We start from the raw sequence: 26,590 nt of genomic DNA, 5'->3' as shown, positions 1-26,590 counted from the left end.
GCTTTTGTAAAAGGAAGGGGGTGGTGGGTGGGTGGAGGGGGATCCCAGTGGTGGTGCAGTGATCATGCATGAGCTGCTGCTGGGATGACCCTGTCCTCCTGCCTTCCAGCGCAAGGCTATTGAGCGGTTCTGCAGCGAGGTGAAGCGCCTGTGCCATGCTGAGCGGAGGAAGGACTTCGTCTCTGAGGCCTATCTCCTCACCCTGGGCAAGTTCATTAACATGTTCGCTGTCCTGGATGAGCTGAAGAACATGAAGTGCAGCGTCAAAAATGACCATTCTGCTTACAAAAGGTGAGAGGGGGTGATGTGGTGGTGGTGGGAACAGAACCGTGCCTGGTCTGCAGGGGAGCACCTGGTGTGCCCAGCAGTGAGGTCCGATGGACATCAGGAGGCTGGAGGTTGGGTTTCTGCGCTGTCGTAGGCTCTCTTTACGGGTTTAGGCAAATCTGAGCCCTGTTGTGTTTCAGTTCCCTCTTGGTAGAACGAGGAAAGAGCAGAGTTGCGCTGCAGGGGGCTCTGAGGCTGCTGCACTGCAGCTGCAGGTCAAACAGGGAAGATGGGTGGTCAGAGTCTCACATTGGGTGAGCGATCCTGCATGATGTTGGATTTCTCCCTTCCAGAGCTGCCCAGTTTCTGCGGAAGATGGCAGACCCCCAGTCCATCCAGGAGTCCCAGAACCTCTCCATGTTCCTGGCAAACCACAACCGCATCACACAGGCAGGTCCCTTTTCTCTGAACCACCTAACTTCTCCGTGAGTAGAGACAATGATCTCACCAAGGATGACAGCACTTCAGACCAGACTGTGGCAATAGCTGTTGGGTCGTTGCCACTGACCCTGATAGTCTTTTGGTCAGGCTGTGTAATTCTAGCAATATCTCCTTCTCGTGGGTCATCCTGGCTGGCTTTGAAGGTCTCTACATCAAGACAAAGATGAAGGTCAAAAAGATGCAAGAAGAGCCCTTGAAGGGGAGGTTGTTCCAGAAGCTCTTCTCCTGTTTTCCCCAGGAAATCCATCCAGTCCATCTGTGTGACAGCACAGGGACTGCAGTTCAGACCCCATGACCCTCCACACTCCACAGGCTCTGTAGCTTCTGCTAATGAGATAAAATACTGCGCAGAGACAGGAGAGAGTCAGAAAGCCTGCTTCTGAGGCATCTTTCTTTACATCTCGCTGTCTGATATTTGGCTGTTGTAATCAGTCTGAAGGGGAGAGCTGTCCTGCAGAAGGGAGATTGTTCCTTACAGGTAGTAGCATGAGGTCAATCTTCTGCTGGTAGCTTAAGAAAAGCACACAGACAAGGTTTGCAGAAACCTCATCATTCTACTCTTAATCCTTCAAATATGTTTCTCTCCTGGTTTCTGCTGTTCCTCTGTCCATGTGGATAATGTCCCTGTTGATGTTTCAGTGTCTGCACCAACAACTAGAAGTTATCCCTGGCTATGAAGAACTGCTGGCTGATATTGTCAACATCTGTGTGGATTACTATGAAAACAAGATGTACCTCACTCCCAGCGAGAAGCACATGCTCTTAAAGGTGAGGTTTGGCCATGCTCATGGGGCTGGGTGCTTGTGTAGTTTCATTTTTGTTTTAGTAAAATGAAATTCCCTCCCAGGACAATGTTTCTCTTAATTTTCTTTATTTTTTGCTCCTTTGGGTTTACATGCATCCCTTCTCTGCAAAGCCAGCGTCCTCTGGACACACAAGTTGCTATGAGATCGGAAGGCTCTCTGCATGCAGCAGCAATGCTGCCTTCCTCATTTTCCTGTTTCCCTTCTGATTCCTGTTAATTTGTGTCTTCTGCTGCAATACCTCAGTCTACCCATTTTCCCCTCTTCTTGTGTTGCTGAACAGGCTGGAAGTGGCTGTGAGCTGCCTCTGTTTCTGCTGTAACTTGGACCTTCTGCCATCATTTCTCTGCTGTCCTTTCTGCCATTCTCTCATATTCCTATAGAAAAATCTTTCTTCCTCTCTCCCTTTCCTCTGCTCTTCCCCATCTCCATCTCTATCCTTTCCCCCAATCCTTCCCAAGGTTGCCAGCAGCTCTGCTTGCCTAGGACTAAGCACATACGTGGAGGTGGTGGTCCTCTGCTGACGGATGAGAGCACTGGTGGGTGCCCTGTACTCTCCAGAGCTGGAAGGGTTTTTTTCTGTTGTGCATTGACGTGCAGGATTGTGGGCTTGACCTGGGTAACTGTATAGGACATGCCAAAATCACCACTAACTTTGCAACACTGAAATTTGTTCTTGATGCCCACTCCCAGCAATAATTCCCTGCAGAAGGCAGATCCTTCCAGGTTTGGTTTCCTGACTCGATGAAGCGCCCTCAAGCTGAGTGTGCCAGATATCTGCTCGTTTTGTCTGTTTGTCCTTGCTGTCAGTCAGTTATTACAGTGATTGCAGTCACTGTTACCATAAGAAGTTCATTACCACGGTACGAGTCAACTATGGTTCTTTGAAGGATAATATGGGTAGTTTGAATGTCTGTAGTGATTTGTACTGAATTAAAGGGGAAAAGTCAATGCAGGAGAATATTTTAAATGTTTTCAATTCTTCTCTGGGAGTAACTGTTTGCCTTTGGGTGGACAAGACTTTTGGGTTGAGTGACAGGTAGTACAGGAGCCTGGAATGGTCTTTCCTGATGGTAAATGGTGGAGAACTGTCCTTGTCTTGTGCTGCTGCCTTCACGCTAATGAAACCTAGCCTTTCCGTCTTCTCCAGGTGATGGGGTTTGGCCTGTATCTTATGGATGGGAATGTCAGCAACATTTACAAGTTGGATGCCAAGAAGAGAATCAACCTTAGCAAAATAGACAAATTCTTCAAGGTCAGTGACCCGTCTGGGTGAGGCTGGGGTTTATTGCAGATCAGTGAATTAGCAACCTGTACCACTGCACATGCTGCCAGCAAAAAACAAACTGCAGGAATAATTTACAAGTCCAAAAAATCCAAAAGGTCGAGCGATTATGAAGGCTAAAGGATGAGGAATGGGATTGCTGTGAATGTGCATGGGCACAGAGCTGCAGCGTGGCTGATAGAAGCGATGCCAGCCCTCAGTGCCACCAGCCAGGCTGAGGATGGGTGAGCAGTGCCTGGGGCTGGCTCTGCTCCCATGGTGCTGGAGCCAGGGAGGTGGTGGGAGCTGAGGACCCTGCAGCCCTCGCTGGGGCCACGAGGCTCCGCTTGCTTCCTGCCGCGGGGGCTGTCTGTTTTGTGGATGAGGGAAGGACGTGCCAGACTGACGTTGCTTCTGCCTCTTCGCACATTTCTGAGGCAGCTTTGCAGTCTCCTGAGGAGCACCGTGATTTCAGGGCACAGGCAAACCTGGCTGGTTTGCTGAGGGCTGTGTGGGTGATGGTTGCAGTCCCTTTTCCCTCAGCAAGCTGAGGAGCTGAGGGACAGAGGACACAGCTGGCCAGCCAACATGTGACCTGGCAGTCTCATTTTGTGTGTGAACTGCTCCCTGTAAGACAGAAAAGGCTTCTTGGGGAGCTTGTGTCAGCTGGGACTTGGAGGGGCTCAGCAAGTTCCTCAAAGGGCTCACCCAGTGGTTTGATGAACCATTTTTGTCTTATCTGAGATCTGGGGGCTGGGGAAAGGCCTGTGAGAGGTCGATGCTCCCAGTGACAGGGTGGGAAGCAGCGGTGCAACCTCCCTCTGCCCATGCACACGTGCAGCTGAGTCCAGCCCTGGGCTGGTCCACAGCTGGAGGCCAGGCTGCATTGCCCTGGGGCAACTCAGCACAAGAAACGTTTGGGATAATCCTGTGGCTCCCCCAAACTCTGGTGTGCGTGAGGCACCAGTCACCAGTGGCAGATGGAGAAGGGGGGGCTGAGACCCCGCATAGCACCACCGGTGGCATTTCTATTGCATCTGCGCACAGGCTGGGTCCAGGAGTCATTTCAGGTTTGCGGCAGGGCAGCTCTAGGAGGCAGGGGGGTTTGGCAAGGGGCTAATGTATTGGCAGCAAGGGCTAACAGTATGGCAGGAGGATAGCAGAATAACTTCCCAGGTGGAGCAATTAGTTTTCTTTTAGACCTAATGAGCTTGAGCAGTCCTTCCAGAGTCCTTTTGCCTCCATTGCATTAATCTTTCTCCTGAGAGGAAAAAATTAGGTTTTGTTACCAACATTTGCTCCACATCAGGGAAAATGAGAAGATGATGATTTCTGGGGGGGCACAGAATGCTTCTTCCCCATCACTCTTTCAGCAGAGTGGATTCTCTCTGCCCCTTTACCCAGAGAGCTGCTGAGGACCCTGAAAGAAGAGGTTGGTTGTGGTGACGGGGTACGGGATGCCTCCCTGCTTATTGTCCCGGCTTGCAGTTTATAGATGGTGGGCTGGGTCAGGGCAAAGGGAGGGAACGGGAGAGCCCAGACAGCTGGTTTCGTGAAACGTTGGTGTACCAGCTGCTGCCTCCTCACCCTGATCAGTCGAGGACCTATTTACCCCAATTTGGATCATCTCCGGGAGACAGCTCTGAGAGCAGAGCTGAAATGCCCACATAGGGGACTACGGACAGACGCCATAACCTCATGGACGGGGCAGTAATGAGGTGATTGAGTACCATCCGGTCACTGGGGAGACTGCTGAGGACCAGCTCTGCAAAGGTGACTTATCATGCCATCCCTTGAGTCTTCCAGGTTTCCCCTGGTTCAGCTTTGCTAATTCAGCTGAACCTCGGTTTCAATCAAGCCCTCGGTCTAGTCTGTAGAGTTCAGTCATCTTGGTGCATTCAGACAGATTTACTGTTCATTGCAAAGTGCTGTGGGCCGTCAGAGAATCAGGTAAAATATCTTCCATTGCATGGAATAACTTTCTCCTTTCCAGCTTTTTTTTCCATTTGCTCTTCTTCAACATATGCTGTGGTCTCACCTAATCAGTTAAGTACCACTCCAGACTATCAGTTCTCAATAAGAAAAGGCCAACTGCTCCTTTTACTACATCTGCTCATTGCCTTCTGATTAAATTTCTAGTGGATTGACCAGGAATTTGAGTAGTGAAAATGAACTACCCCTTCATTTAAGCCTTTTGTGAAAGTGAATCCCTGATGACAGCATTTCACATCCTCCGCACAAGTCTGCCTGAGAAGGGAAGCATGTGATAACAGGACAGGGAATTTGGCACTTTTCCTGAATTTTGGGACAAGGCTTTTGTAGTTGCTTGAATTTGAAGTTTCATGTTTTATTGAAGAAATGTCGGGAGCTCTTGGTTGAATTTTGTTTGCAGCTGAAAGCTTAGTGAATCAGGGACCTGTCTGAGCTTGAGGTACGTTCTGTGCACTTTGACTTTGATTTCCCGTGCAAATCCTCCTGAGACGTAAAGGGTGAGCAAAGCCACGTTCTATTGCCTCTGTCTTTCTCTTTGTGGAGAAGTTTTAAGACATATTCACAAGCAGCCACAGTGCCAAAGTACAGTCTGAGTCCCTGGGGAAAGATGCCACATCGCTTGGAGTCCAGGCAGCAAAGCAGCCTACAGCTCCGGAGTGGCAGCAGCTTGCTGCCGAAGTACCAACGTGCTGGCTTTTCATCCCTCTGTTCTCTTGGAGGATTATGGTGGGAAGCAGTAAGCCCTGCTCAGGAATACGCTGCTTTGTTTTTGTTGTAACAAGAGCCTTTCCTCTGGCCGGTTACAGCACTGAACCATTCTGGCCATAACCAGCCCGCTATTGGCGAGGCCAGGGCTCCAGAGCACTTGCAGGGGGTGATTTTCCTCGCACAAAAAGCCTTATGATCATTTTTGGTCACTTCCTAGGTGTGAAATGACCCTGGGTCCAGGTTTGCGCCTTGCTTTAAACAGCCTGACACTTCCCATAGCTTCAGAGACACAGGACGCTGTTTCATAGTCCCTTGTGTTGCACTGGGGCCACAGGTTCTCTCTCCGCTGTGTTTCAACCATCTTTTATTTTCTTTTCCAGCAGCTGCAGGTGGTTCCTTTATTCGGCGATATGCAGATAGAACTGGCCAGATACATTAAGACCAGTGCTCACTATGAGGAGAACAAATCCAAGTGAGTGCCTGCCGTAATGTCTCTTGGCTTCTGTGTGTGTCCCGAAAGCCGTGGGAGCTGCATCTCTCCGGCGTGCGTGAGGTCTGTGCACGGGTACCCGTGTGTGTCCCTGTGAGGTGTGAGTCCTGGCGTGCCGGCTCCGTGTGCACGTGCATACCTCCCTGTCCCTGCATGGGAAGATGTCCTCACCGGCCCCTGAGCACGTGCGTGTGCAGGCAGCTCTGAACCTGTGTGTCACCATACCCCTGTGTGCAGGCAGGGGAGTGGGTGAGGGCTGGGGGGGTGCTCGGTGGCCGGAGGCGAGGCAGGGGGATGGAGAGGCGGCTGGCGTGCAGGTCGGGGCAGCCACGGAGTGCTTGCGAGGTGTGTGAGTGTGAGCAGCGTGTCCCTGCTCTGGAGGGATTTTAATCCACATTTTTCATCTCGGGGACAAAATCCTCCAGAGCGTGAACACAGCGGCGGACCTCTTTTGCAGTAGCCAGGGTGTCTCCTCTAGCTCAGGCACGTTTGGTGGAGAAGGGCAGCAGGACTGAGGGTTGAGCCAGATGCGCTGGAAGTGAATGAATATTGTGGGAGAAGGGCAGTAACTGAGTCTTTACCGGAGAGCTCAGGAGTGGCGTGGTGGTTGTAAAGCACAGCTTCCCAGCCGAGGTTCACAGGCTTTTTGCTGCTCCCACCCGATGAATTTGCAGACGTTGTTTCAGATCACACCAGGCGTGTGCGGAGCCCCCCTTGTCTGCATCGCTTGGCATCGCGCTCAGACGTTGCTAGAAAAAGCGGTGTTAGGTTTGGATGTCCTTGGAATGGCGTTTGCGACCCCACGTAAGCAAAGCCCAACTGAGCTGTGTCTGGCTGTAGTGGCCGATGGCAGCCTGGCTGTCACCGGCGAGTGGCCTTTCGCCATGGGACCGCATCGCGTGGAAGTCAGATTTCTCCAGTGTCTGCAAGAAGCAGCCTGGCCGAGCTGTCTCTTCAGCAGGACAGGATCTAACCTGCAGCTCTCCGCTTCTGTTTGCTCGTCCCCTTCCATCCCGGAGGGTCCGGCTTTTTGCCCACCCTGTGGCTCACCCAGGAGCAGCCCTCCCCTGCCCACCCAAAGGCTGGTTGAAAAGTGCCAATTAATTGTTGATGAGAAACTTGAAAACAACGTGGCAAAAATTCATGAGCAAAAGGGTTTTAATGAAAATTGGGGGGGGGGGGGGGGGGGGGGAGGGGAGAAAAAAATTTAAATTCTACAAACTATAAATCTAAAGAGTATTTTTGAAAACTCAATTTTAAAGGGAAAAATGGTCTAAAAAATGGCACCTTTTTATCCCAAATCATTCAGAAAGCACATTTCAACGAAACATATGCATTCATTTTCTCATCTCAAACCCAAGGTGGCTCGCGGGCTGTTTATCTGTGCACAATTTTAATGTTTGTCTTGAAATCTGTCTTACCAGGTCTGTGTGCCGTGCCTTACTAACCGATGTTTCTTCCCCACTCACTTGCTTTCCCAGCAAATTGCATGGGACTCCCAGCACTAACTCTGCCGAGGTGGTTCCATATAATCCCCATTTCTTACTAATGTTTTTGTCACTTTCTTTCCCTCCCTGTCTCCATGAAAGTGGAATTAATCGGTGTTTTTCCTGCATGGCGCTTTGTTTCTGCACTGTGGACTAGGTTGTGTGTGGCAGGGAGGGCTGGTGCAGCCCTGACCATTCCTGCTAACCTGCCGATTGTCCGGTGGGGAGCACAGCACATTGAAACGGGTAAGAGTCGAGCGATGGGGCTGTGGGAGGATGGATTTCACAAGGGATGATGTGGCCCAGAAGTTCCAGGACCTTCTGCCACCACATATATTGGCAACAAGTGCCTCGCAGTTAACCGTAGGAATATGTCTTCATGTCTATGTCCATATCGGAGGCAGATTTCTCACTTCCCTTTTCTACAGTCAATCTACATTGGAGAAGATGACTGTTGTCGTAAGATGGACAATTATTTAGGGGGGAAAAAAGCAAGAACTGAATATTGTGATGACAGAGTAAGACATAAGGGTCTCCCTGACAGACTTGTGCTTGCACAAAGCATTTTGGTGGAGCCGTTTGGTTCTACGTCTCATACAGAATGGGGGAAAATGAGATGCTTAATTAAACACACCTGATTCATACCGTTTCTGCATATGGCTGTGCCTTTGGGAGGGGAGCGCTGCCTTCTTGTAGGATGTCATTACACTGTTACATGGTACATGTGGCTCAAAGCAAATGAAAATCTAGTTCATTTAATCACAATCTGCTCGTCATTTATACTCAGGGTTGTTCACTGAGCTGGTGCCGTGAGCCAAAGCCAAAAACAGAGTGGGAGGGCTATTCCCTTCCTGGCCCCTTGTGGAGTCTTTCCTTGCAGGAGAAGGCAGCATGACCCAGCTGTTTCAGACGTGGAGGGATGACCTCTAAGGGGATGATTACCCTGTGGTTTAGCAATAAGGGTGCAAACAATGCTGGGTCTTTGCAGTTCATCCTTCCCTGAAAGCTTGTCCGACGGTGGCCTGGGAAATAGCTGTCTCTGCCCATGGGGGTAGGTGAGCCCGACATGGAGAGCAGCCTTCGGGGTGGATGGAACAGAGATATTCAGGCTGAAAGGTGAGGCAGGTGTACCCATCATGCTGTGTGAGACCACCTCTGGAAGACCCCACACACCAGGGGACATGAGAGAGATGGCAGAGGCTGACATTTGCCCTGAAGATGGCATGTCTTGAGCATTCTGGAGTGAAGAGAGCAGATGAGTGCAAGGCTTTGTCCCTGGGGGTGTCAGAGTGGAGCCCCGTGTCCTGTCCTTGAAACCTTTGCTTTTTTGCCCAGGTGGACATGCACTCAGAGCAGCATAAGTCCCCAGTACAACATCTGTGAGCAGATGGTCCAGATCCGAGATGACCACATCCGCTTCATCTCAGAGCTCGCTCGCTACAGCAACAGTGAGGTAAGCTCAGCGGGTGGTCACGCGGGCTCGTTGGGTGGATGAGGCTGGGAGAGGATGAGTGTGGTCTGCCAAGGGCATACAGTGAGGGGGGAAGAAGAACACAGGTGGAACAAACCACTTCCTGATTCAGCAATAAAAAAGCAAGCTATGAAAGGCTCCTGCAGGTGCAAAGTGATGTGCACCAGCAGATCTACGGCAACGGTTTCTGCTCTTTGGCTGCAGCTTTGTTAAAGTAAGAAGCAGAAAAAAATTTGCAATTAAATGTTTATTATCAGCGAGGTGACAGAACGCCCATGACTTGCAAATGGGTCTTTTCTGTTACACAGAGCTATTGGTCAGGGCTTTGAGGAAAGTTCACAGGGGCATCTCTGTTCTCTTCATTACTGCATAGCAGCACCCTCTTTGATGGCATTGGGACTGTTTCTTGCAAATCTGTGATCTTCATTCATCACTGTTAGTTTAATGAATTGTTAACATTTTCAGCCCTTTTTGGCATTTGTAAATCAGTAAATGACTCTCAAGGATTTCAGTAGTATTAGGCTGTCGAAAAGGAATGGGGAAGTGGAATGAAAACAGTTATTTGCTCTGAGGTGACGGGTCAGACATTTTTCTGTCGGAAATAAATTCACTGCCTGGGTAAAAAGAGCCTCACCAAGTTGTACCCCATTTCCAGAGGGACGGGATAAACACTGTTCAATTTTAGTTTGATCGTAAGGTCACAGGGAATTCGTTTCAGCTGGGATTTGAGAAAGAGATCTGTGGCTGATGTTTGGCTCAGTGAAGCCTCCGCAGCAAGTTGCTGGGTCTAGCCCTGATGCCGTGTGATGTGATGGATGTGATGTTCTCCAGGTGGTCACTGGCTCAGGACTGGACAGCCAGAAATCAGATGAAGAGTACAGAGAGCTCTTTGATCTGGCTTTGCGGGGACTGCAGCTGCTGTCCAAGTGGAGTGCCCACGTCATGGAAGTGGTGAGTGCATCCATGGAAGTGGTGAGTGTGTGTTGTCCTCCTCTTCCCAGGTGAGCGTGAATGTTTTGACATGGCATGTAAAAAAGACTGTGGAAAGGTGAGCTTCCTTTCATGTTGCCTAGCTTCAAGCCATTAACAGACGTGCTATGGTCAGGCAGCTAATGACCCTGAGCTCTGTACCAAACGGAGAAAGAGAGCTTTGATCATCTCACCCTGGACCTTCACCGCCCTTTGCAGGTGCTAGGAGGTCCTCACTGATGTTAGGAGGGGACTGTTCTCCTAACCTGGACCACCTTGGTTAAAACCGGGCTGTTTTGGATGAGTCTGGGTCTCTCTAAAACTGTAATTCAAATGATGATGGAAATTCTTAATTTGGAAAATTTCAACCACAACTCAATAAAAGTCCACATATGTCAAAAGCCCAATATGACTGGCAGCCTCCCAAATAAACAAAACCAATATTCAGTACAGTGATAATAAAGCCAGGAAGAAGCACAAATGCTGCTCCCAGAAGTACGCCAAACAACTGCAGTAATGTCTAGGGAGTGTTTTCCTGGCATAGGTCCCTCCTCAGTCTTTCCAGCCTGGCTTCTCACTTATTGCAATGTTGACAGAGTCTCTTTCCATCTTCTAGTACTCTTGGAAGCTGGTTCATCCCACAGATAAATTCTGTAACAAGGATTGCCCAGGAACAGCAGAAGAGTATGAGAGAGCCACCCGGTACAATTACACCAGTGAAGAGAAGTTTGCCTTTGTGGAGGTAGGTACCAACTGCACAAGAACCAGCCAGGGGTGGTTGCCTGTCCATGTTCCTCAGGCCAAGGAAAGAAGGGAAGGGCATCTTGCCATACTCAGCCAGTTCCTCATCCCTGTGGCCCACGTTAAGGGATTAAGGGTTCTCACATCCCTGTGGCCCTTAATTTGTCCAGAACTAAGGGGCAAATTAAGTTCTTAGGAGCTCCTGCTGGGATAGAAACACAGCAGCAGCGCATGGCGAGCAATTCTCTCTGTGCCTGATCGTGCTCTTCTTACGCTGTGTTTGCATGCTGGAGAAAGACAGAGTGAATCCCTGTGTTTTCTTAATATTGCTGTATTAAGCCTCTCCTGACTGAAAAGAGGTTTCAGGGCTCCTGAAAAAAAAAAAGGGTGTAGGTGTGATGGGTTGACCCTGGCTGGATGCCACCTAATTACCCGACCCAAGTTACTTGAGCAGAATTAATTTAGTCCCAAATTCTGTTAATGTTGGATTTATGGACCTCTTGATACAATGGAAAAATAGCTAATACACCTAGGTTTAATTTCTGCTTCAGGTAATTGCCATGATCAAAGGTCTGCAAGTGCTGATGGGCCGGATGGAGAGTGTCTTTAACCAAGCCATCCGCAACACCATCTACGCAGCCCTGCAGGACTTTGCCCAGGTGACCCTGCGAGAGCCGCTCAGGCAGGCGGTCAGGAAGAAGAAGAATGTTCTGATCAGGTCAGTCTGTCCTTCCTGAATGTCATGCAAAGCCCGGGTGTTTATCCGTGTAACACATTCGTACTGTATAAGCGCATGGCCCTGTATACACCTCAGGGAATACAACCAGCCAACATACCTTGGCCAGCAGCTCTTCCCAAGGTGACTTTTGGCCATGTCTCCCCCAGTAAGGACAGTGTATGTCCCCACCTCAGATACTTTTCCTCCATATGTGCACAGCAGTGAATATTTTCATCTTGAAGTAGAATCAAGCTTAAGCACTACTTTCCCTCTCCCATCCACTCCAGTGTCCTTCAGGCAATTCGGAAGACAATCTGTGACTGGGAGGGAGGTCGAGAGCCTCCAAATGATCCTTGCTTGAGAGGTGAGAAGGATCCTAAAGGTGGATTTGATATTAAAGTCCCACGACGCGCAGTAGGACCATCGAGTACGCAGGTATGTAAATGTCCGTCTCCTGTGTGGGGAATTAATGGTCTTACAGCCGTGTAGGAGTCTCCTAGCTGTGGATTAGCAGCTGTTTCTGTGGTCTGTTCCACAAAGTCTTCACACTGTTGTGTGTTAAGTGTTGATTTGATGCCTTGTTTGTTGTATAGTTCCCAAAGCGTCCTTTTTTTAGGGATGTGATTGTCTATAGCTCAGAAAGATGGTGGCTTATGGGTGCAAAGAGTACTAGCCACCTGGGAGAGTGTTATTTTTTGTTGCAGAGCACCATGACTGTGTGTGGTGGTGTCTCCTTGGAGAGTTGTAACTGCATGTCAACTTTCTTCCAAAGCTTTACATGGTGCGGACCATGCTGGAGTCCCTCATAGCAGACAAGAGTGGCTCAAAGAAGACTCTGAGGAGCAGCTTGGATGGGCCAATAGTCCTGGCCATTGAGGAGTTCCACAAGCAGTCCTTCTTCTTCACCCACCTTCTCAACATCAGCGGTGAGGTTACAGCAGGGGGAGGCTTGAATCCAACTCTTGCATGCTCAGAAAAGCAAAGATAGATCAGGTTTGCTCCTCATTGACCTGTGCAGAAGATTTTCCTTGATTTTTTCCCAAACGTTCTACTTCTGCCTGATTCAGGCATGTTTCTAGGTATTAATCATTATGCAAACAGGAGTGAGGGAGCAATAACAAACAGACACGGGGGATAGTTTATGTTCTAGGGCTGGAGTTTTCTTTCTGTCCCAAACAAACTTCTGAGCCACTGGGCACAGAAGAAATCTTCCGGAATGACTCTGAGCCATAGAAATATTCTCCTTGGAGCTCTGGAGCAAGAGGAATGATCTCTTCTTTCTTCTTCCATTACAAAGTGCTCAGACCCAGCATGGACATGGTCTGGGTTTAAAAACAGACATCCTAGAAATATGTTCATACCCAAAACCAGTCCACTGTGAGGCTGCAGCTGTGTCCTGTGCGCTTCCCTCGCTGCCACCTCCTTGGGGGTAACGTGGGTGCCCTGCTGCCGGGGCATCTCCTCTGTGTTTCAGAAGCGCTGCAGCAGTGCTGTGACCTGTCCCAGCTCTGGTTCCGGGAATTCTTCCTGGAGCTGACCATGGGCCGCCGCATCCAGTTCCCCATTGAAATGTCCATGCCCTGGATCCTCACGGACCATATTCTGGAAACCAAAGAACCTTCCATGATGGAGTAAGAGCCAATGGGCTGTGTTGGGACTGTGCATGCAGTGGGGCTTGGGATTTTTCTGGGAGAAGGGTAGGCTGCTGATGAACGGTCTTTTTGATGTGGGAGGGAAAATAGATGTTTTTTGACTTGCGGTTACATGAATCTGTGCTGTATGAATACCTCGTTAGCAGTCGCACACGGGTGGGTTCCTGGCGCTGGCACTTACTTACGTGTCATAAACCAGCAGCTGGCAACTGCTCTGTTCTGATGTGGGCACTGCTTGGTGGTACCATCATCTGCATGCAGCAGTCAGACAGCATGGGCAACCAAAGGGCCCTGGCTAAGGCACCTAAACACATTGGGGGTTTTATATATATATATATATATATGATAAATAATGAAGAATTGCTGTTATGCAAATCTAATAATGTTCTTAATATCTTCCTCATTAGGAAAACATTGTTTTCCATTTTATGGCCATTGTCAGAGCACTCTGTGAAGTGGGACAGGATGGAAGCTTTTTTAAGGGCAGAGAAGGAGCAAGTGTTGATTGAACAAGTTGCAGTTCAAATCCAGCTTTATTGTAGTGCTTCCAGCAGGGCACAAAGAAGGAGTATTTGAGGGCTGGAGGGAGTGGAAGTGACAGGAGTGCAATCAGAGAAAAGCCTCTTTTAGCACCAAGCAAGGCACATACACTGGCTTGTTTATGCTGATATGCCCCAAAGTTAATTTAAGACATGATCTGTCTTCTTGCCCTCAGGTATGTACTGTACCCCTTGGACCTCTATAATGACAGCGCATATTATGCCTTGACCAAGTTCAAAAAGCAGTTCCTGTATGATGAAATTGAAGCTGAAGTAAGTTCTCTTCATCTTTATTGTACAGAAAGAGCTCAGCTCACTGGGGTCACATTGACCTGTTTGACAGCCCCATCTAGCAGTTCACTGCATCTCCTGAAAGAAATACCCCATCACGCTGAAAAGTTTTCAGAAGGTCAGATTTTCCAGAGAACTTACAGACCTGTTGATCCAGGGTTTGATCTTAGTGGTACCCATGGGGAACTGTGGAAGCCAAGGGCTGTCAGACACTGGGGGCATGGAGGAGTCTGTCTGATGGTCAGAGGGTTGTGAGACATCAGAGGAAAATGAGAAACCGGAGATACCTGAGAGAGAAGGATGACTGAGGATGGGGGACCAGGACCTGTAAGAACATGCAGAAATTGTAAGAGAGAAATGTAACTGCAATTTTCTGCTTACCTTGAGCGTGTGAGAACTGCAGGACTGGTTTTAGATAGTGTATCATACATGTACATATTAAATTAGAGCTCTGAGTTGAATTACATTGATCTTGCATGTGTAGGAAGGAGCTGTTCTGTGCTGGTGACACCCTTACAAAGTCCTGTTTTTTTCTCCCCTAGGTGAATTTGTGCTTTGATCAATTTGTGTACAAGTTGGCGGATCAGATCTTTGCCTATTACAAAGCAATGGCTGGCAGGTAGGAGAACCTGGCTGATGATGATGATTGATGATATCGCTGCATCCAAATTGCTGTTAACTGAAAGGTTTTCCCTCAGGGAGTAGCCGCTTCAAGTAGACGTAACAAAATAGATCATCCTTGTCCCACAGAGCTGGCTGACCATGTCAGACCAATGTAGATGGGGAAAATGAATTAATGGTGGCAAGGGAGATATGGTAAAAAGTGAAAAAATAATAGTTGGCATCCTAATAAGCCGTCTGAGTACAGTTTGTGAGAGCAGCAGCAAAGCAAACCGAGCCTATCGAAGACACATCCTTGCTTGACTTTGTGTACCAGGCAGGTAAGTGGAAGCCTGCCATCTCTACAAAAATAGGAATACCTACTTGTCCTCACCCTAGTAAAGCAGCAGGACTTGTAAAAGCTAGAAGGGTACTCAGTATCTTAGGTCACACATCGGAGCAACTGCCTGCAGGACTTCTGCAGAGTCGCTTGCTTCCTTGTGGGGAGCTAGACCTTTGTGACATTTCCTTCTTACCCCTTTAAAGAATGTGGATGAACTCTAGTGAGAGTTCTCCTCATGTCCCCAAAGGTGAACCAAGTCTTTGGTGTAAGTCTGCAAGGAGTTTTGTCTCTAGATCACATTTGGCCTTGCAGAAGGAGAACAATCAACCAGATGTTCCCACAGCACATCTTTAAGGAGGGAGCGTGCCTGTGGGACCACCCCAGTACCTGACACTAGTGATATCTTTCAGCAGAGTCTTTTATCTTTTTGAATGGTTTATCCATAAAAACCAAGAATGATGGACAACAGCATGGCAGTCCCCAGTTAACAAGTGCTGCTCTGTGATTTAGTGGTGTGAGCAGAGTTACTAGTGTGTGGGAATTTCTCAGCATTCAAAGCAAGATGAAAAGAAGGATGAAAACAACCCTGGAAAAGATCCAGAGAGAAGCTGACAGTGTATGTTTCTTTTTTTCTGACACTGATTCCTTTTTTCAGTGTTTTATTGGACAAACGTTTCCGGGCTGAATGTAAGAATTATGGAGTGATTATTCCATACCCACCATCCAACCGCTACGAAACACTGCTCAAGCAGAGGCACGTTCAGGTATGCTGCAAGCAGTACACTCCAGTACTCGTAGCTCTTGGTCTGTTATCATTTTGTTGGTGGTTGGATCCTAGTGCTGGGCTCAGAGTCGGTGCTGCAATGAGAAGGGTTGAACCTTTTCTGACACACCGCTCTGAGGGTATGGGGCCCGAGGGAAAAATGAGTTGTGCTCCGCATTTCCCTCTTTCCCTTTTAAGTAATTGTAAACTCAATGAAGGCATTTGCATCACCACTTTCACATTTAAGCAGACTTGGATGTTTGGTTTTAATTTGCGTCTGTTAAAAAAAAAAATTAAATACCTTTTCCCCATCTGTATATAGCGTGCAAATATCATCTCTTCTTTTTGCAGTTGCTGGGTAGATCAATCGACCTGAACAGGCTCATTACCCAGCGCATCTCAGCAGCAATGTACAAATCGTTAGACCAGGCCATTAGCCGCTTTGAGAGCGAGGACCTGACATCCATAGTGGTAAGAACTGTTATTGACTGTGAGTATGAACAGAGACAACAATGTGCTGCTATGGATATACAGCCAACTGTCTTCTGCTTCCGGTCCCACCTACAGCAGGTTTCAGCCAGCCGTGTTTCATTCTTTATGCTGCTGAGTCTCTACTATTTATGCAGCTTTTATTGCATTATTGGACCATTAAGTATCTGCATAAATCACAAGGTGACAGTCAGCAGTTAGATTTTGCAGAGTTCATATAAGAGAGTCCTGTAACCTGGGAGAAGGAAATCTTGACTTTCCCCTGTTGAGGGTGGCTGAGACATCGTTTAGGTGTGCGCAGGATTTGCTGTCTTTGATACCTTACAGGAGCATCAGAGTCAAGTAGTGTAAAATTACTGGTTTCCACCTTTGGAGGACTCTGTTGTGAAAGCCAGCCAGTGCTCAGCAGGGAACAAATTAATTTTGCTTCCTGCAGATTTACGAGACACTGGACCAGGACCCCCCTGAGTGGAGGTGCAATTGGCCTTGGCCACTGAGTTAAATTGATGTCTTTAGCATTTTCTGCATCCTCACCTGGAAAGTTCTGTGTAGGTGCGCATACAAAATCATTCCCCTGGCAATTAAATCAGCTGTTTCTGTTGTCAGCTTGGTAATAGGTTGCATTTGCTGCTGCTTTATGTGCTGCAGGAGCTGGAGTGGCTCTTGGAAATAAATCGCCTGACTCACAGGTTGCTGTGCAAGCACATGACTTTGGACAGCTTTGATGCCATGTTCCGGGAGGCCAACCACAATGTCTCCGCACCCTATGGGCGCATCACCCTCCACGTCTTCTGGGAACTCAACTTTGACTTTCTACCCAATTACTGCTACAATGGATCCACCAACAGGTGAGGAGGAAGACCAACGCAGGGGGCATCTGGAGACCCTGCTTTTCTCTCCAAAATGTCAAACCTGCCACGTAACACTCACATGCATTGCGGTGAGGTTTGCATTCCTTATGGGATGCAATAGTTACACTGTAAATGAAGTTAAAGCCCACCAGCTCCCCTTGGAAATGTTAGTAACAAATGCAAGCAGCAGTTAGTGATTGAACTAGCTTGGTCTAGAGAGTTGGTTTACTAAGCAGCAGAACTGTGGCAGCTGCTCATATATGGGTTTCTTGGCTGCCCCAAAGGAGAAAAAAACTCACCTTTGGTAGGTTAAACTGATCTTTTACACCACCAATAGTTTGGGGCAGGAGTTTGCATTCCAGTTTGTGTAGCTCAGGTGATGAACTGGTAATTAGTCTGCAACTGCAGTTCACCCAGACCATGCTGTATCCGCACTCAACACAGTTACCTGGGCTCTGACAGCTTTCCCTCCCGTCTCCCGTGCGTGCCACAGGTTTGTGAGGACAGCAATCCCATTCACGCAGGAACCCCAGCGGGACAAGCCAGCCAATGTTCAGCCGTATTACCTCTATGGATCCAAGGTCAGTAAATGAGCCACAGCAGCCAGAAGGGATGGATGTTGGAAGTATTTATTTAGGAAGAAAGAAATGCAAGAACTGGTTCATTAACAGAATGGTGGGTGCAAATGTGCAGGGTTGTGTTGCTGTGTGAATCCAAAAAGCCATGCAAGAAGCAGATTCAGTGTGCTTTTGCTATTACTTTCCTGTATTCCTCTCCGTAACATGCCCAGTTTAAGGGATGCTGACACTGCTCTGTGCTTAGCGTTTACGCTGAGACCAAGTCGCATCCACTTAAATGTGCAGAGAGGAGACCAAGTTGGAGCTCCAAAGCAGTGCTCCTCCCCAAGTTAGGTACCGCTTCAGGAATCCCATTTGTAGTTCAAAATGGGAATTACTAAAATACTTTGTGCAAATGTAGACTACTTAATACTGACAAAAAGCTCTTTTTGTCAGGCTGTGATGACTGTTTATACAGGCATTATGAGGGCTTGGAGTGTGATGCTGGTGGAGCATCACTCAAGTGTGAAAGTACTTGAGTGGAGTTTATTTCTTTTGCATGTTGATTGATGACTCTGAAGTGAATCTACAGCACTGATGAAGATTAGCTAATGACATTACAGTCAGCCAAGCCTGGCCCTTCCCAGAGAGCTGAATCGGTTTCTTTTAAAAAAACCCTCAGCAAATGAGAATATTTTTGTCGCTTGACAAAAATCTTTCTCCCTGCAGCCAATGCCCCCACCTCATGTTCTACCCTGGGACAGACAGCCCCCGTGGACACACAGACAGTCCTGTTGGCAGGAGCTGGGAAAGAGCAGCGCGAACCAAACAGGGTTCTCTAAGCAGGGTCTGTCTTGATATTGCTCTCATTGAAGGCCGTGCTGCGGCAAGATGGCCCTTTTATCATCGCTGTTTTTATAGGAAAAAAAGCAGTGAGGGGATCTGTAGGGACTCTCCCTCATGAAACTGGAGCTCCGCATTAGCACTGTGGTCATGGGGACTTCCAGAAGCTCCTCTCTCAGTCCGTCATTCAGTGGCCCCTCCAGCGAGCTGCTCCCTTCACCGGCTTCGTCAGGGCTGTCATCGGGGTGCTTCAGCCTCGCAGCCCGGTGGCATCGTGCCGACCAGAACTGCAGGCAGCCGTAGGCCAGGAGAGCAATGAAGCAGAGGAGCAGCAGGCTGCTCACCATCCACATGGAGGTGGTAGACTCATGCTTAGAGCCACCAAAAACCAGAGGGGTTTTGTCCAGAGTGTGGAAGGTGGTGCAGTGGTTGCTGGAGGGGTAAGAGTTCTTGCACGTGATGCAGAGGACGTAGATGGTGGATGGGGTGAGTCGGTGGAGGACAAGGGAGCTGAGGGGGTGAGGAACTCGCTCCTCGCGGTGGAAGTTTTGGCGTAAGTAGCCAGCGAAGACACTGTTCCAGTTGGGGCGGTACATGACGTGGTAGTAGTTCTCTGGACAGGGGTTGTTCATGGCCCAGGAGACGGTGGCGCTGGTGTAAGTGATGTTCTGCACTTCGATGTTCATTGTGCCCCTGAAACCATATGCAGGGAGAGGCTGAGTTGCCTGGTTTGTGTACAGGCTCAGAGGCCACTGACATCAGTGGGGTCTTCCCACCAGCTTTACTGGCCCTTAGATTGGACTCAGGACTATGCCTGGCTCTTAGATTGGGTTTAGATTAGATGCTAGATCTTAGATGGCTAAAATTACAAAAGATGAATCCTGCTGGTTCCCAGAGTACTGTATCACCCTACTTCATAACCAAAAATACCCAACGGGGACATAGGACATGCTTTATGCTCTAGTTAGATTTTTTTTTAAAATCTCTTCTTTATGACTAGTTGTCTGTATAGGAAGCTTTTTTAGCTCTTTCGTTTACCATGGAATAGAAAGGGTACTGCAAGTGTGATTAACATAAACTAATCATTAAACTAGCGCCAGCTTGCCTTGTGAAGCTGCCAATAGAGATTTTGATTTTACACCTAAATGCCATTTAAAAAGCTCCATAATGATTAATTCACTGGTTTGCTTGCTGCGTTTTCTGTACCTTACTTGTTGCTTAATAGAGCATAAACTCTTCCTGTTCCTGCAGCATCTCACTGTAATATCACAATCTTAAATGTGAAATCTAAAGGTTGGTGAAATGTAAAATCAACACCTTTAGGGAAATACAAATATATGAATAATAAGTACAAAGCTCTCCCCCAGATAAAAGATGCTGATCACTAACAAATTACTGTTTAGAAACAGCCACAAATTAATACATCACTCCTTTAGATCCCCAGAGTGTTCTTTGAGCCTCATTGCAGGGTTTTCTCTCCCAACCAGCCAAGAGCTCCATGCAATAGAACCGGTTTGGTTTTGTCCTTCTTCCTCTCTCATTTAGTATAGCTAACTTTCCTTTCATTCACTCAAAAATCAGCTCCTCTTAACTGTTTTAACCCTTCTTACATGAAAAGCAGAACAGCACGCACACCCATCGCTGAGCCCTGTAGCAGCCGCTTACCTCTCTGGGCAGGTCCGCAGTGGCCGGCGGTGCTGGTGAGGTGCTGGTGAGGTGCTGGTGAGCAGCGTGGCCCCAGGCAGCACCTTCCCCTCTTCCCACCGCTCGTCTCCCTCCTCTGCTACATCCCTTCCCCTCGCACTGCCTCATATTATACCCGTCTGGGGCTCCGTCATCTCTCACCATAGCAACCAGTAAGAAAGGATGGGCAGGCATCTTCAAGTGATTTGGGAATGTTATCCCTAAAAGCTCTTGCCTGAGAGAAATAGGTGTCTCTGAGGTGGAAAAAACAAGCCAGGTAATTTTGTTTGCTGGCGTGTTTGGGTTGGTTGGGGTTTTCTTTTTTTCCCCACTATCCACAGTCCCCCAGCAAGACCATCACTGCCCCCCAGGCAGGGTCTGGGCTTAGAGACATGTTGGCACATGATGTTAAATCTGGGATCCTGGCCTGCAATACACATTGATAATTTAGCATTCAGGGGCTTTATCTATCATTCTATGATTTCTTGCAGATTTAAACTACTGATTTAAGCCAAAGCCAGTGAGCAGTGGATTTTCATCCCTAATTGCTGCAGCAGTGTCCATTAGCTTTTTAATATTTTCTAAACTTGTGATGGGAATAGGAACTGGGTTTGCAAAGACCTTGAGCTCCTGCTGAACTCCTGTGGGATTAAGACAGGCTCTTCTTTGAATGCCCCTGCCTTGTAGACAGCTCAGGGATTCGCCCGTTAGTCTGGCAAGAGGGCAGGAGGGAGAGGCAAAGCCAGTGCCAGCGGTGTTTCAGGGGAGCAGCTCGAGTCTGTGGCCAGGAGGGGACAGACGTGGCACTGGGTCTGGTAAGGAGAGGCTCTGAACAAGTGACTCGCTGCTCCCTGAAGCCAAAATGTATTCAAGAGAGGAACTTTCCCAGAAGAAATGTTGGGTCTCGGTCTGGAGTTACCCATTCCATGTTGTTCCTGGAAAAGTGCTTGCAACATTTCAAAGATCTTCTAAATATCAACAGTGATAAGCTGATGCAAGCTGCATCAGAAGAGGTTATTACAAGCCTGGGGAGTACATGCAACCCTTGCTTTTGATTTATGTTTTGCAGTTCTGGATGTTTTGGTTTTGTCTTCCAAGATCTGTATTCCCTTCTGTCTCTGTGTGTGAGCTGTGGCTGCCAGCGAGCTGAAAACTGGGAGCAGAGATGAAAATAATTATGGGCAGGGATGGAAGTGAAAGTGCTCCCAGGTGGCTTCCTGCCTCTTAAATGGCTTGGTCCTGCTTACAAGAGCAGGTGGATAGAGAGCTCTTAGCTGGTCCCATGCTGTGAGTAAAGTACATCCTTCCCTGCAGGGAGAGAGCTGAGCATATAAATCCGTGCTTCAGAAAGGTGGATTACATGAGGTGGTAAAGTTTTCATGAGAGAACTGCTTTCTTACGGCATTTGGGTTGTTGAATTTATCAGTGTTCATAGCCGCTTCAAAATTTTCACAAATAAGATGTGTTAGCAGGAAAGGAGGAAACAGGAAAACAGGAATAGCTGGATTAGGCCAGCAAAGGGTCCTGCTGACCTTTCTGCGTGCCTAGCTCAAAGGAAAACCCAGCAATATTTTCAGTGGTGTTGGTATTATCTGCTCTCAAAATCAAGCTTGCACCAGTTTACACTGGTGAGGTGCTGGAAATTCTCATTTCCCAGGATGAGAAGATGCTAAAACCATGCCAGTGTCAGGACTGCTCCAGCACTGTCTGCAGGTGGACTCAGCTGTGGCCCTGCCTGGGACCCTTCACTCCTCATCGGAGGATGCAACCGCGGTTGTGCTCCGGTGGCCGGCAGAAAATGAGCCGTTTTCTGTCATTCAGCCACTTACAAAACAGCAGGTTGCCAAGCCTCTAACAAAAAAGCTGCAAAATTACCAGCAACCCACTACTTACTGCTCATTGACCACTTCTTAGCACTGTAAATGCTTTAGATTGGGCTTCACTTACGTACTTTCACAAGTGCTTCTCTTTTTCTTGGCACTGCCAGACCCAGGGTCACATCAGACTTTCTGGAAATCCCAGCTTCCATTTCCCTGGTTGAATTTTCCCCCCCATTTTTTAGCAAGCACGCAGGCAGATGTAACCTGAAGGACAGTGCATGCTGCCGGCGCTTGTAAAAATAGTTACGGCGTGTGAATGGGATGGAGCAATGCTATTTTCTGCTTCCATGTCTGCAGCAACAGCACAAAGGCGTTACAGAGCTGCGGTTGCTGCAGGAGGTGTTGGCAGCGGGGGCTGCTGATCCCCCTCCGACCGACCGCGTGGGCTGTGCTACCTGGCCTGCCGTGGCCACCAGCTTGGGAAATCATAGCAGTGTATACAGTCCCTGAAAATCAGTAGTTGGTATAGCACGGCGTTACGCTAAGACACAGAATATACCCAGACACAGCCTCAGTACAGTATATAAACACGCCTGCTGCATTGTGTATGTCCTGTCCATCCCAGTTAGGGAAAATAATATTTTTTGGCATCAAGGTCTCGACTGATGCAGCTGAATATGGTAAAAGCTTTCTAGGGAGAGTGAAGGTTCCTTGTGGCAGGGGAAGGAACCAGGCCATATTCGGGCTGCTTGGCTGAGAGACCCTCCTCTGACAATTCTGGTCAGAATTGTTTTTCACTTTCTAAGACACCATCTCAGCTGTCGCACTGAGGTTAGGTTGGCTGGGAGCCTGGACTAGTTATGTGCAAGTCCTTTTTTGTCTCTTAAGTATATTCCTCTTTCATAAGTTCTGCTTTTTTCCAAGGGGGTTCTGGCACAGGCACATCTTTTGTTTCTTTCTCTGATCTATTTTATTGGATAAAACTGTCCCTGCTTTCCCTCAGGTGAGCTCAGACAGGTCTGGGTGCCGGCCAACAAACAAATTCAAAGACACGGGTATGACAACTGGGTTTTGTTCTGCTTCATTTGCTGCTGAATCAGCTCTGGAGCATCCCTAGTAACCTCCTGAGCTCCCAAAGCAACGTGGGGGCCTTCTCCACGTGCCCCCAAGTACAGACAGCTGTCCCTGTTGGCCGGCCCTGAGCCCTGGGCACAGGGTGGGACATCTGGGCTCTGCGGGATGCCGGGAGCTCTGCGCTGCACTGCAGATCCCAGCGTGCCTGTGCTCCCGGCCTCCCAGCCCCAAAACCTGCCCGTTTGGCCCCAAACCAGAGGTGGGGCAGACCTCCACAGTGTCTTCAGCAGCTGCTGCTCCCAGGGGGCAGCAAGACTGGGGGTTTTGCTCTGGCTCTCCGAGGGGGTGGCCGCAGGCAGCCCAGCACGGGGGAGCTAGCCGTGCCATGCAGCCAGCTTGTACCTTCAGCTGTTTTGTCTTAAAATACCCACTGGTGTCATTTTTTACATCCTACAGTCTTTACCCCAGGCTGTGTATCTCACCCTTAAATGGAGTTACATTTTTAATTGGTGGCAGAGTATTATTATTAGACGCAAGCCTGCTGCTGATGCGCTGTGTGGCTCTGCGGAGAGAGAGCTCGATGAACCTACCTCATCTTGCAGACAGGCAGGGATGAATCATCTCGTGTGCCTGCAGCCAGGGCACATCCTAAAATGTGTCTTCTCCCAATCAGCTTATTGCTGAGACCCCCACCTGAGGGAAAAGCCACTCTCCAGCCCCATTATCCTGCTGAGAGGCAAGGCAGTGCTGCGGGGTGGGGGGCTGCGTGGTCACTGCCCCTACAGCAAAATGCCAGCCCTGCTATGGGGAAGGTCTGACCAGTTGCTCCACAAGTGGCAGTAGCTCATCTCAGCGGACCATGGCACGTGCCCAGATGGGAGACCCATCTCCTAGCCGTGGAATAGCAAAGAGGCTTCCAGAAATGAGTGTGGATTCATGAGCCCACTGAAATGGGGATGTTTAGTTCCCCCTCCCCAGTCCGGATGAGCCACTGGTGTGCTAACTGTGGGGAAGTAACGGGCCAAAGGATCCTATGGGGAGGCACTGGGGGCAGCCTGGCTCACCCCTGCAGCACAGCACCTCCTGGAGATGCCTGGGGCTGGAGCGATGCATGGCAAAAGCCACAGCAACAAAATCCTGTGGGAGTGTTGCTGGGCTGGGGCCCTGGCAGGTTACAGGCTTCCCTCTGGGATAATCCCAGATATTCGGCAAATATTCCAGGCTGGGCATTACCTGGTGTCTAAACAGACACACTTTTCAAAATATCCACTATTGCTTGTTTTCCTAGGTATCAGTGTGCATATCTAGTGGCTTTGGATCAGCCTACCAAATAGATTTTTAAAGACTTGGTTATCTGAGGATGCAGATGGAAGCCTAAGCAGGATGCTCAAATGCCCTTCTCTTAACAGCAGCTGGCATCCAAGGAGCTTTGAAAGTACGCTTCTGCCTGCCTAAATAATTTTTAACCTGTGGCCTGTACTTACTCAGTGCCTTTTTGTTTATTTTTGATGGGAGAGGAAGTTCATGCTCATTGTGAATGAATATGCTCCAGACCCTCCAAGGTAGCCTTTCTGCAGATTATTATAGTGTTAAAGGGTTTTTTTCAACGACCAGGACCAGGAGGTGGAACTGTGTACAAAAAGTAGGGAACTTTCTAACTGTGTCTTCTTTCTGCTAGCTTTTTCAAGGAGCACTTAGGAATTACAGTAGACAATAAGCTGCTGGACCAGAGCAGCGGGACAGTAACAAGATGACAATTAATTGAGTAAAGCAACTGACAAGTCTATGAAAGCGCAATCAGTACATCAGTCTGCTGAAATTCCATATCTGAGAGGAAAAGAAAATATTGTTTTGATTTTTAGCAAATCACTTTGTAACTCATTAGTAACTCAAATGAAGTGTTGAAGTAAATTTCGAGGAAGTGAGTCAGAACTGGAGGACAACTGAAGAGCGGCTGCATTGCAATTGCTGGGAGCAGCGGTGCTGGAGGATAGGCAGCATTCCATCCCGTTCTGCTGCTTCAGCACTTGCTCCCTTTCACCCTAAGCTCTTCAGTGCCCTGGTCCCTCCACTCCCTTGGCTCCGTTACTGGCAGGGAAGGGGATCCCTGTGGAGTGGGGTCTGCAGCAGCCGCAGGGAAGCCAGCTCCCTGCTGCAGGAGGATGCGCTGTGCCTCTGGCGTGCAGCGTTCACACAAGAAGCAGTCAGCCTTGCACCGCACGGTTGGGATACAGTTTAATTTGTTTTCTTTTGCTTGTTTAAGAAAGATCTTTTGGTGAACGTGAGCCAGGGGTTTCACTGTGTTGCTGGAAGGGGCACTGCATGCCAGAATCTTTTCAAGAACATGCTTCTTTGCTGCTTACCGAGGCTGCAGTTATAGGTGTCGTCGGGGGAGACTGCTGGGCGGAATCGTGACGCCACCATTTCTATTGCAGAGCCTGAGCCAAGCATGTGGTGTCTCAGCTAAATCTGATTTTCAGTATATTTTTTGCAGATCACACAAGTGAATTAATTCCCCCTACTTCTGTTTCCCTCACACCAAATGGATCCTATAAATGCTTCCAGTGATAAAGCATTGCAGCAATTTCCCCATTTCCAAGATTACACTGATAAGAATGCATTCCTGGAAATCACTTTCTGTTTTCTGCTGCTGAAAGTTTTTGGGGTCAGAGTCCTGGGTACTCTTCTCTCTAGACCAGGGTTAGATTCTTGCCCTTTTCACAGTCCCATGGGGATGACTGTTAAGTACAGAGGCTGATGTGGAGCTCTGCAGGATGCAAAAAGGATCTTTTCTCTGTCTCTTCCAGCTGCCCTTAAGCACAGATGCAGCTGTTCCTACTTTTCTTAATAAGCCTCGTTTAAAGCAAATGCCCATGGTTACCTGTATATAAAGCTTTTTGTTTTAGCAGAGAAGAACTTAGTTTGAAGAGTCAAAGGCCCAGTGAACTGAAATCCTTGGAATGTGTGGGAGAGTAAATTACCTTGGGAATGAAAGTGCTGTTGCTACATAGCATGGTAATAAACCTTGTGATGTGACAGCGTATTGAGATTAGAATGTATCTGACTATGTAGGAAGAAAAGCAATCTCCTCTGCCACAAGAAGCAGAAGAAATGGGAATTGTTGTGGGTATTTATTATTTCTCCTTCTCTTTCTTAAAAATTATTTGGAGTGATGGAACATAATACCGTGCCTAGAGAACTACTTACAGGTCTGGTAAATGCCCCTGTCTAACTGTCATTGTGCTTCTAATTTCTCAGCCTCTCAACATTGCCTACAGTCACATCTATAGCTCCTACCGCAATTTTGTGGGGCCACCTCATTTCAAGACGATCTGCAGGCTTCTTGGCTATCAAGGCATCGCAGTGGTCATGGAAGAGCTGTTGAAGATCGTCAAGAGCCTGGTAATTCTGAGCCTAACCCTGGCAATGGAGAGACCTAGATGCCTTGAGAAGCCCAGGCGGGACAGTCAGCCTGGGCTTTGGGTTCAGGGTGTTCGCATCTGGGTACCTTCAAGTCCCTTGATCCACACTGAAACACTTGTATTAACGGTCTGATTTTCACTGTTGCTGAGGAATCCCACTGAATTCCTGCGGGATGATGCAGCGTTTCCACCACCCTGAAGTGTTAACTGTGATCAGCCACCTACCCCTGGGGGTGGTGCTGCTGGTGTGCT

The 26,590-nt window shown here is 48.5% G+C and overlaps 2 protein-coding genes across 6 annotated transcripts in view; one reads left to right on the top strand and one right to left on the bottom strand.

Moving 5' to 3' along the window:
* Nucleotides 1-26,590, top strand: part of CYFIP2 (cytoplasmic FMR1 interacting protein 2) — a 55,194-nt gene that overhangs the window by 13,103 nt on the left and 15,501 nt on the right. For 3 of the 4 annotated variants that reach the window (XM_056348042.1, XM_056348043.1, XM_056348044.1), the window contains 19 exons: nucleotides 110-291; nucleotides 621-717; nucleotides 1,408-1,536; nucleotides 2,722-2,826; nucleotides 5,916-6,007; nucleotides 8,848-8,965; nucleotides 9,815-9,934; nucleotides 10,569-10,694; nucleotides 11,245-11,411; nucleotides 11,699-11,846; nucleotides 12,184-12,337; nucleotides 12,886-13,042; nucleotides 13,779-13,875; nucleotides 14,436-14,512; nucleotides 15,492-15,600; nucleotides 15,951-16,070; nucleotides 16,737-16,936; nucleotides 17,433-17,520; nucleotides 26,175-26,318. In XM_056348042.1, the coding sequence (XP_056204017.1) occupies nucleotides 110-291; nucleotides 621-717; nucleotides 1,408-1,536; nucleotides 2,722-2,826; nucleotides 5,916-6,007; nucleotides 8,848-8,965; nucleotides 9,815-9,934; nucleotides 10,569-10,694; nucleotides 11,245-11,411; nucleotides 11,699-11,846; nucleotides 12,184-12,337; nucleotides 12,886-13,042; nucleotides 13,779-13,875; nucleotides 14,436-14,512; nucleotides 15,492-15,600; nucleotides 15,951-16,070; nucleotides 16,737-16,936; nucleotides 17,433-17,520; nucleotides 26,175-26,318 (2,430 nt within the window). The remainder of the gene's footprint in view (nucleotides 1-109; nucleotides 292-620; nucleotides 718-1,407; nucleotides 1,537-2,721; nucleotides 2,827-5,915; nucleotides 6,008-8,847; nucleotides 8,966-9,814; nucleotides 9,935-10,568; nucleotides 10,695-11,244; nucleotides 11,412-11,698; nucleotides 11,847-12,183; nucleotides 12,338-12,885; nucleotides 13,043-13,778; nucleotides 13,876-14,435; nucleotides 14,513-15,491; nucleotides 15,601-15,950; nucleotides 16,071-16,736; nucleotides 16,937-17,432; nucleotides 17,521-26,174; nucleotides 26,319-26,590) is intronic. The other variant, XM_056348041.1, reaches the window with a different exon arrangement.
* The window catches only part of FNDC9 (fibronectin type III domain containing 9), a 34,295-nt gene continuing 25,255 nt past the window's right edge, over nucleotides 17,551-26,590 (bottom strand). The window contains exons 1-2 of one of the 2 annotated variants that reach the window (XM_056348056.1): nucleotides 20,005-20,823; nucleotides 17,551-19,032 (exon numbers count right to left, since the gene is read on the bottom strand). In XM_056348056.1, the coding sequence (XP_056204031.1) occupies nucleotides 18,363-19,025 (663 nt within the window). In that variant the 5' untranslated portion in view covers nucleotides 19,026-19,032; nucleotides 20,005-20,823 and the 3' untranslated portion in view covers nucleotides 17,551-18,362. Of the gene's footprint in view, nucleotides 19,033-20,004; nucleotides 20,824-26,590 lie in introns of those variants that run through there. The other variant, XM_056348055.1, reaches the window with a different exon arrangement.

This window comes from Falco biarmicus, chromosome 8 (assembly GCF_023638135.1).
Source record: "Falco biarmicus isolate bFalBia1 chromosome 8, bFalBia1.pri, whole genome shotgun sequence".
Taxonomy (NCBI): Eukaryota; Metazoa; Chordata; class Aves; order Falconiformes; family Falconidae; genus Falco; species Falco biarmicus.
This window is presented reverse-complemented; position numbering and strand designations above follow the sequence as displayed.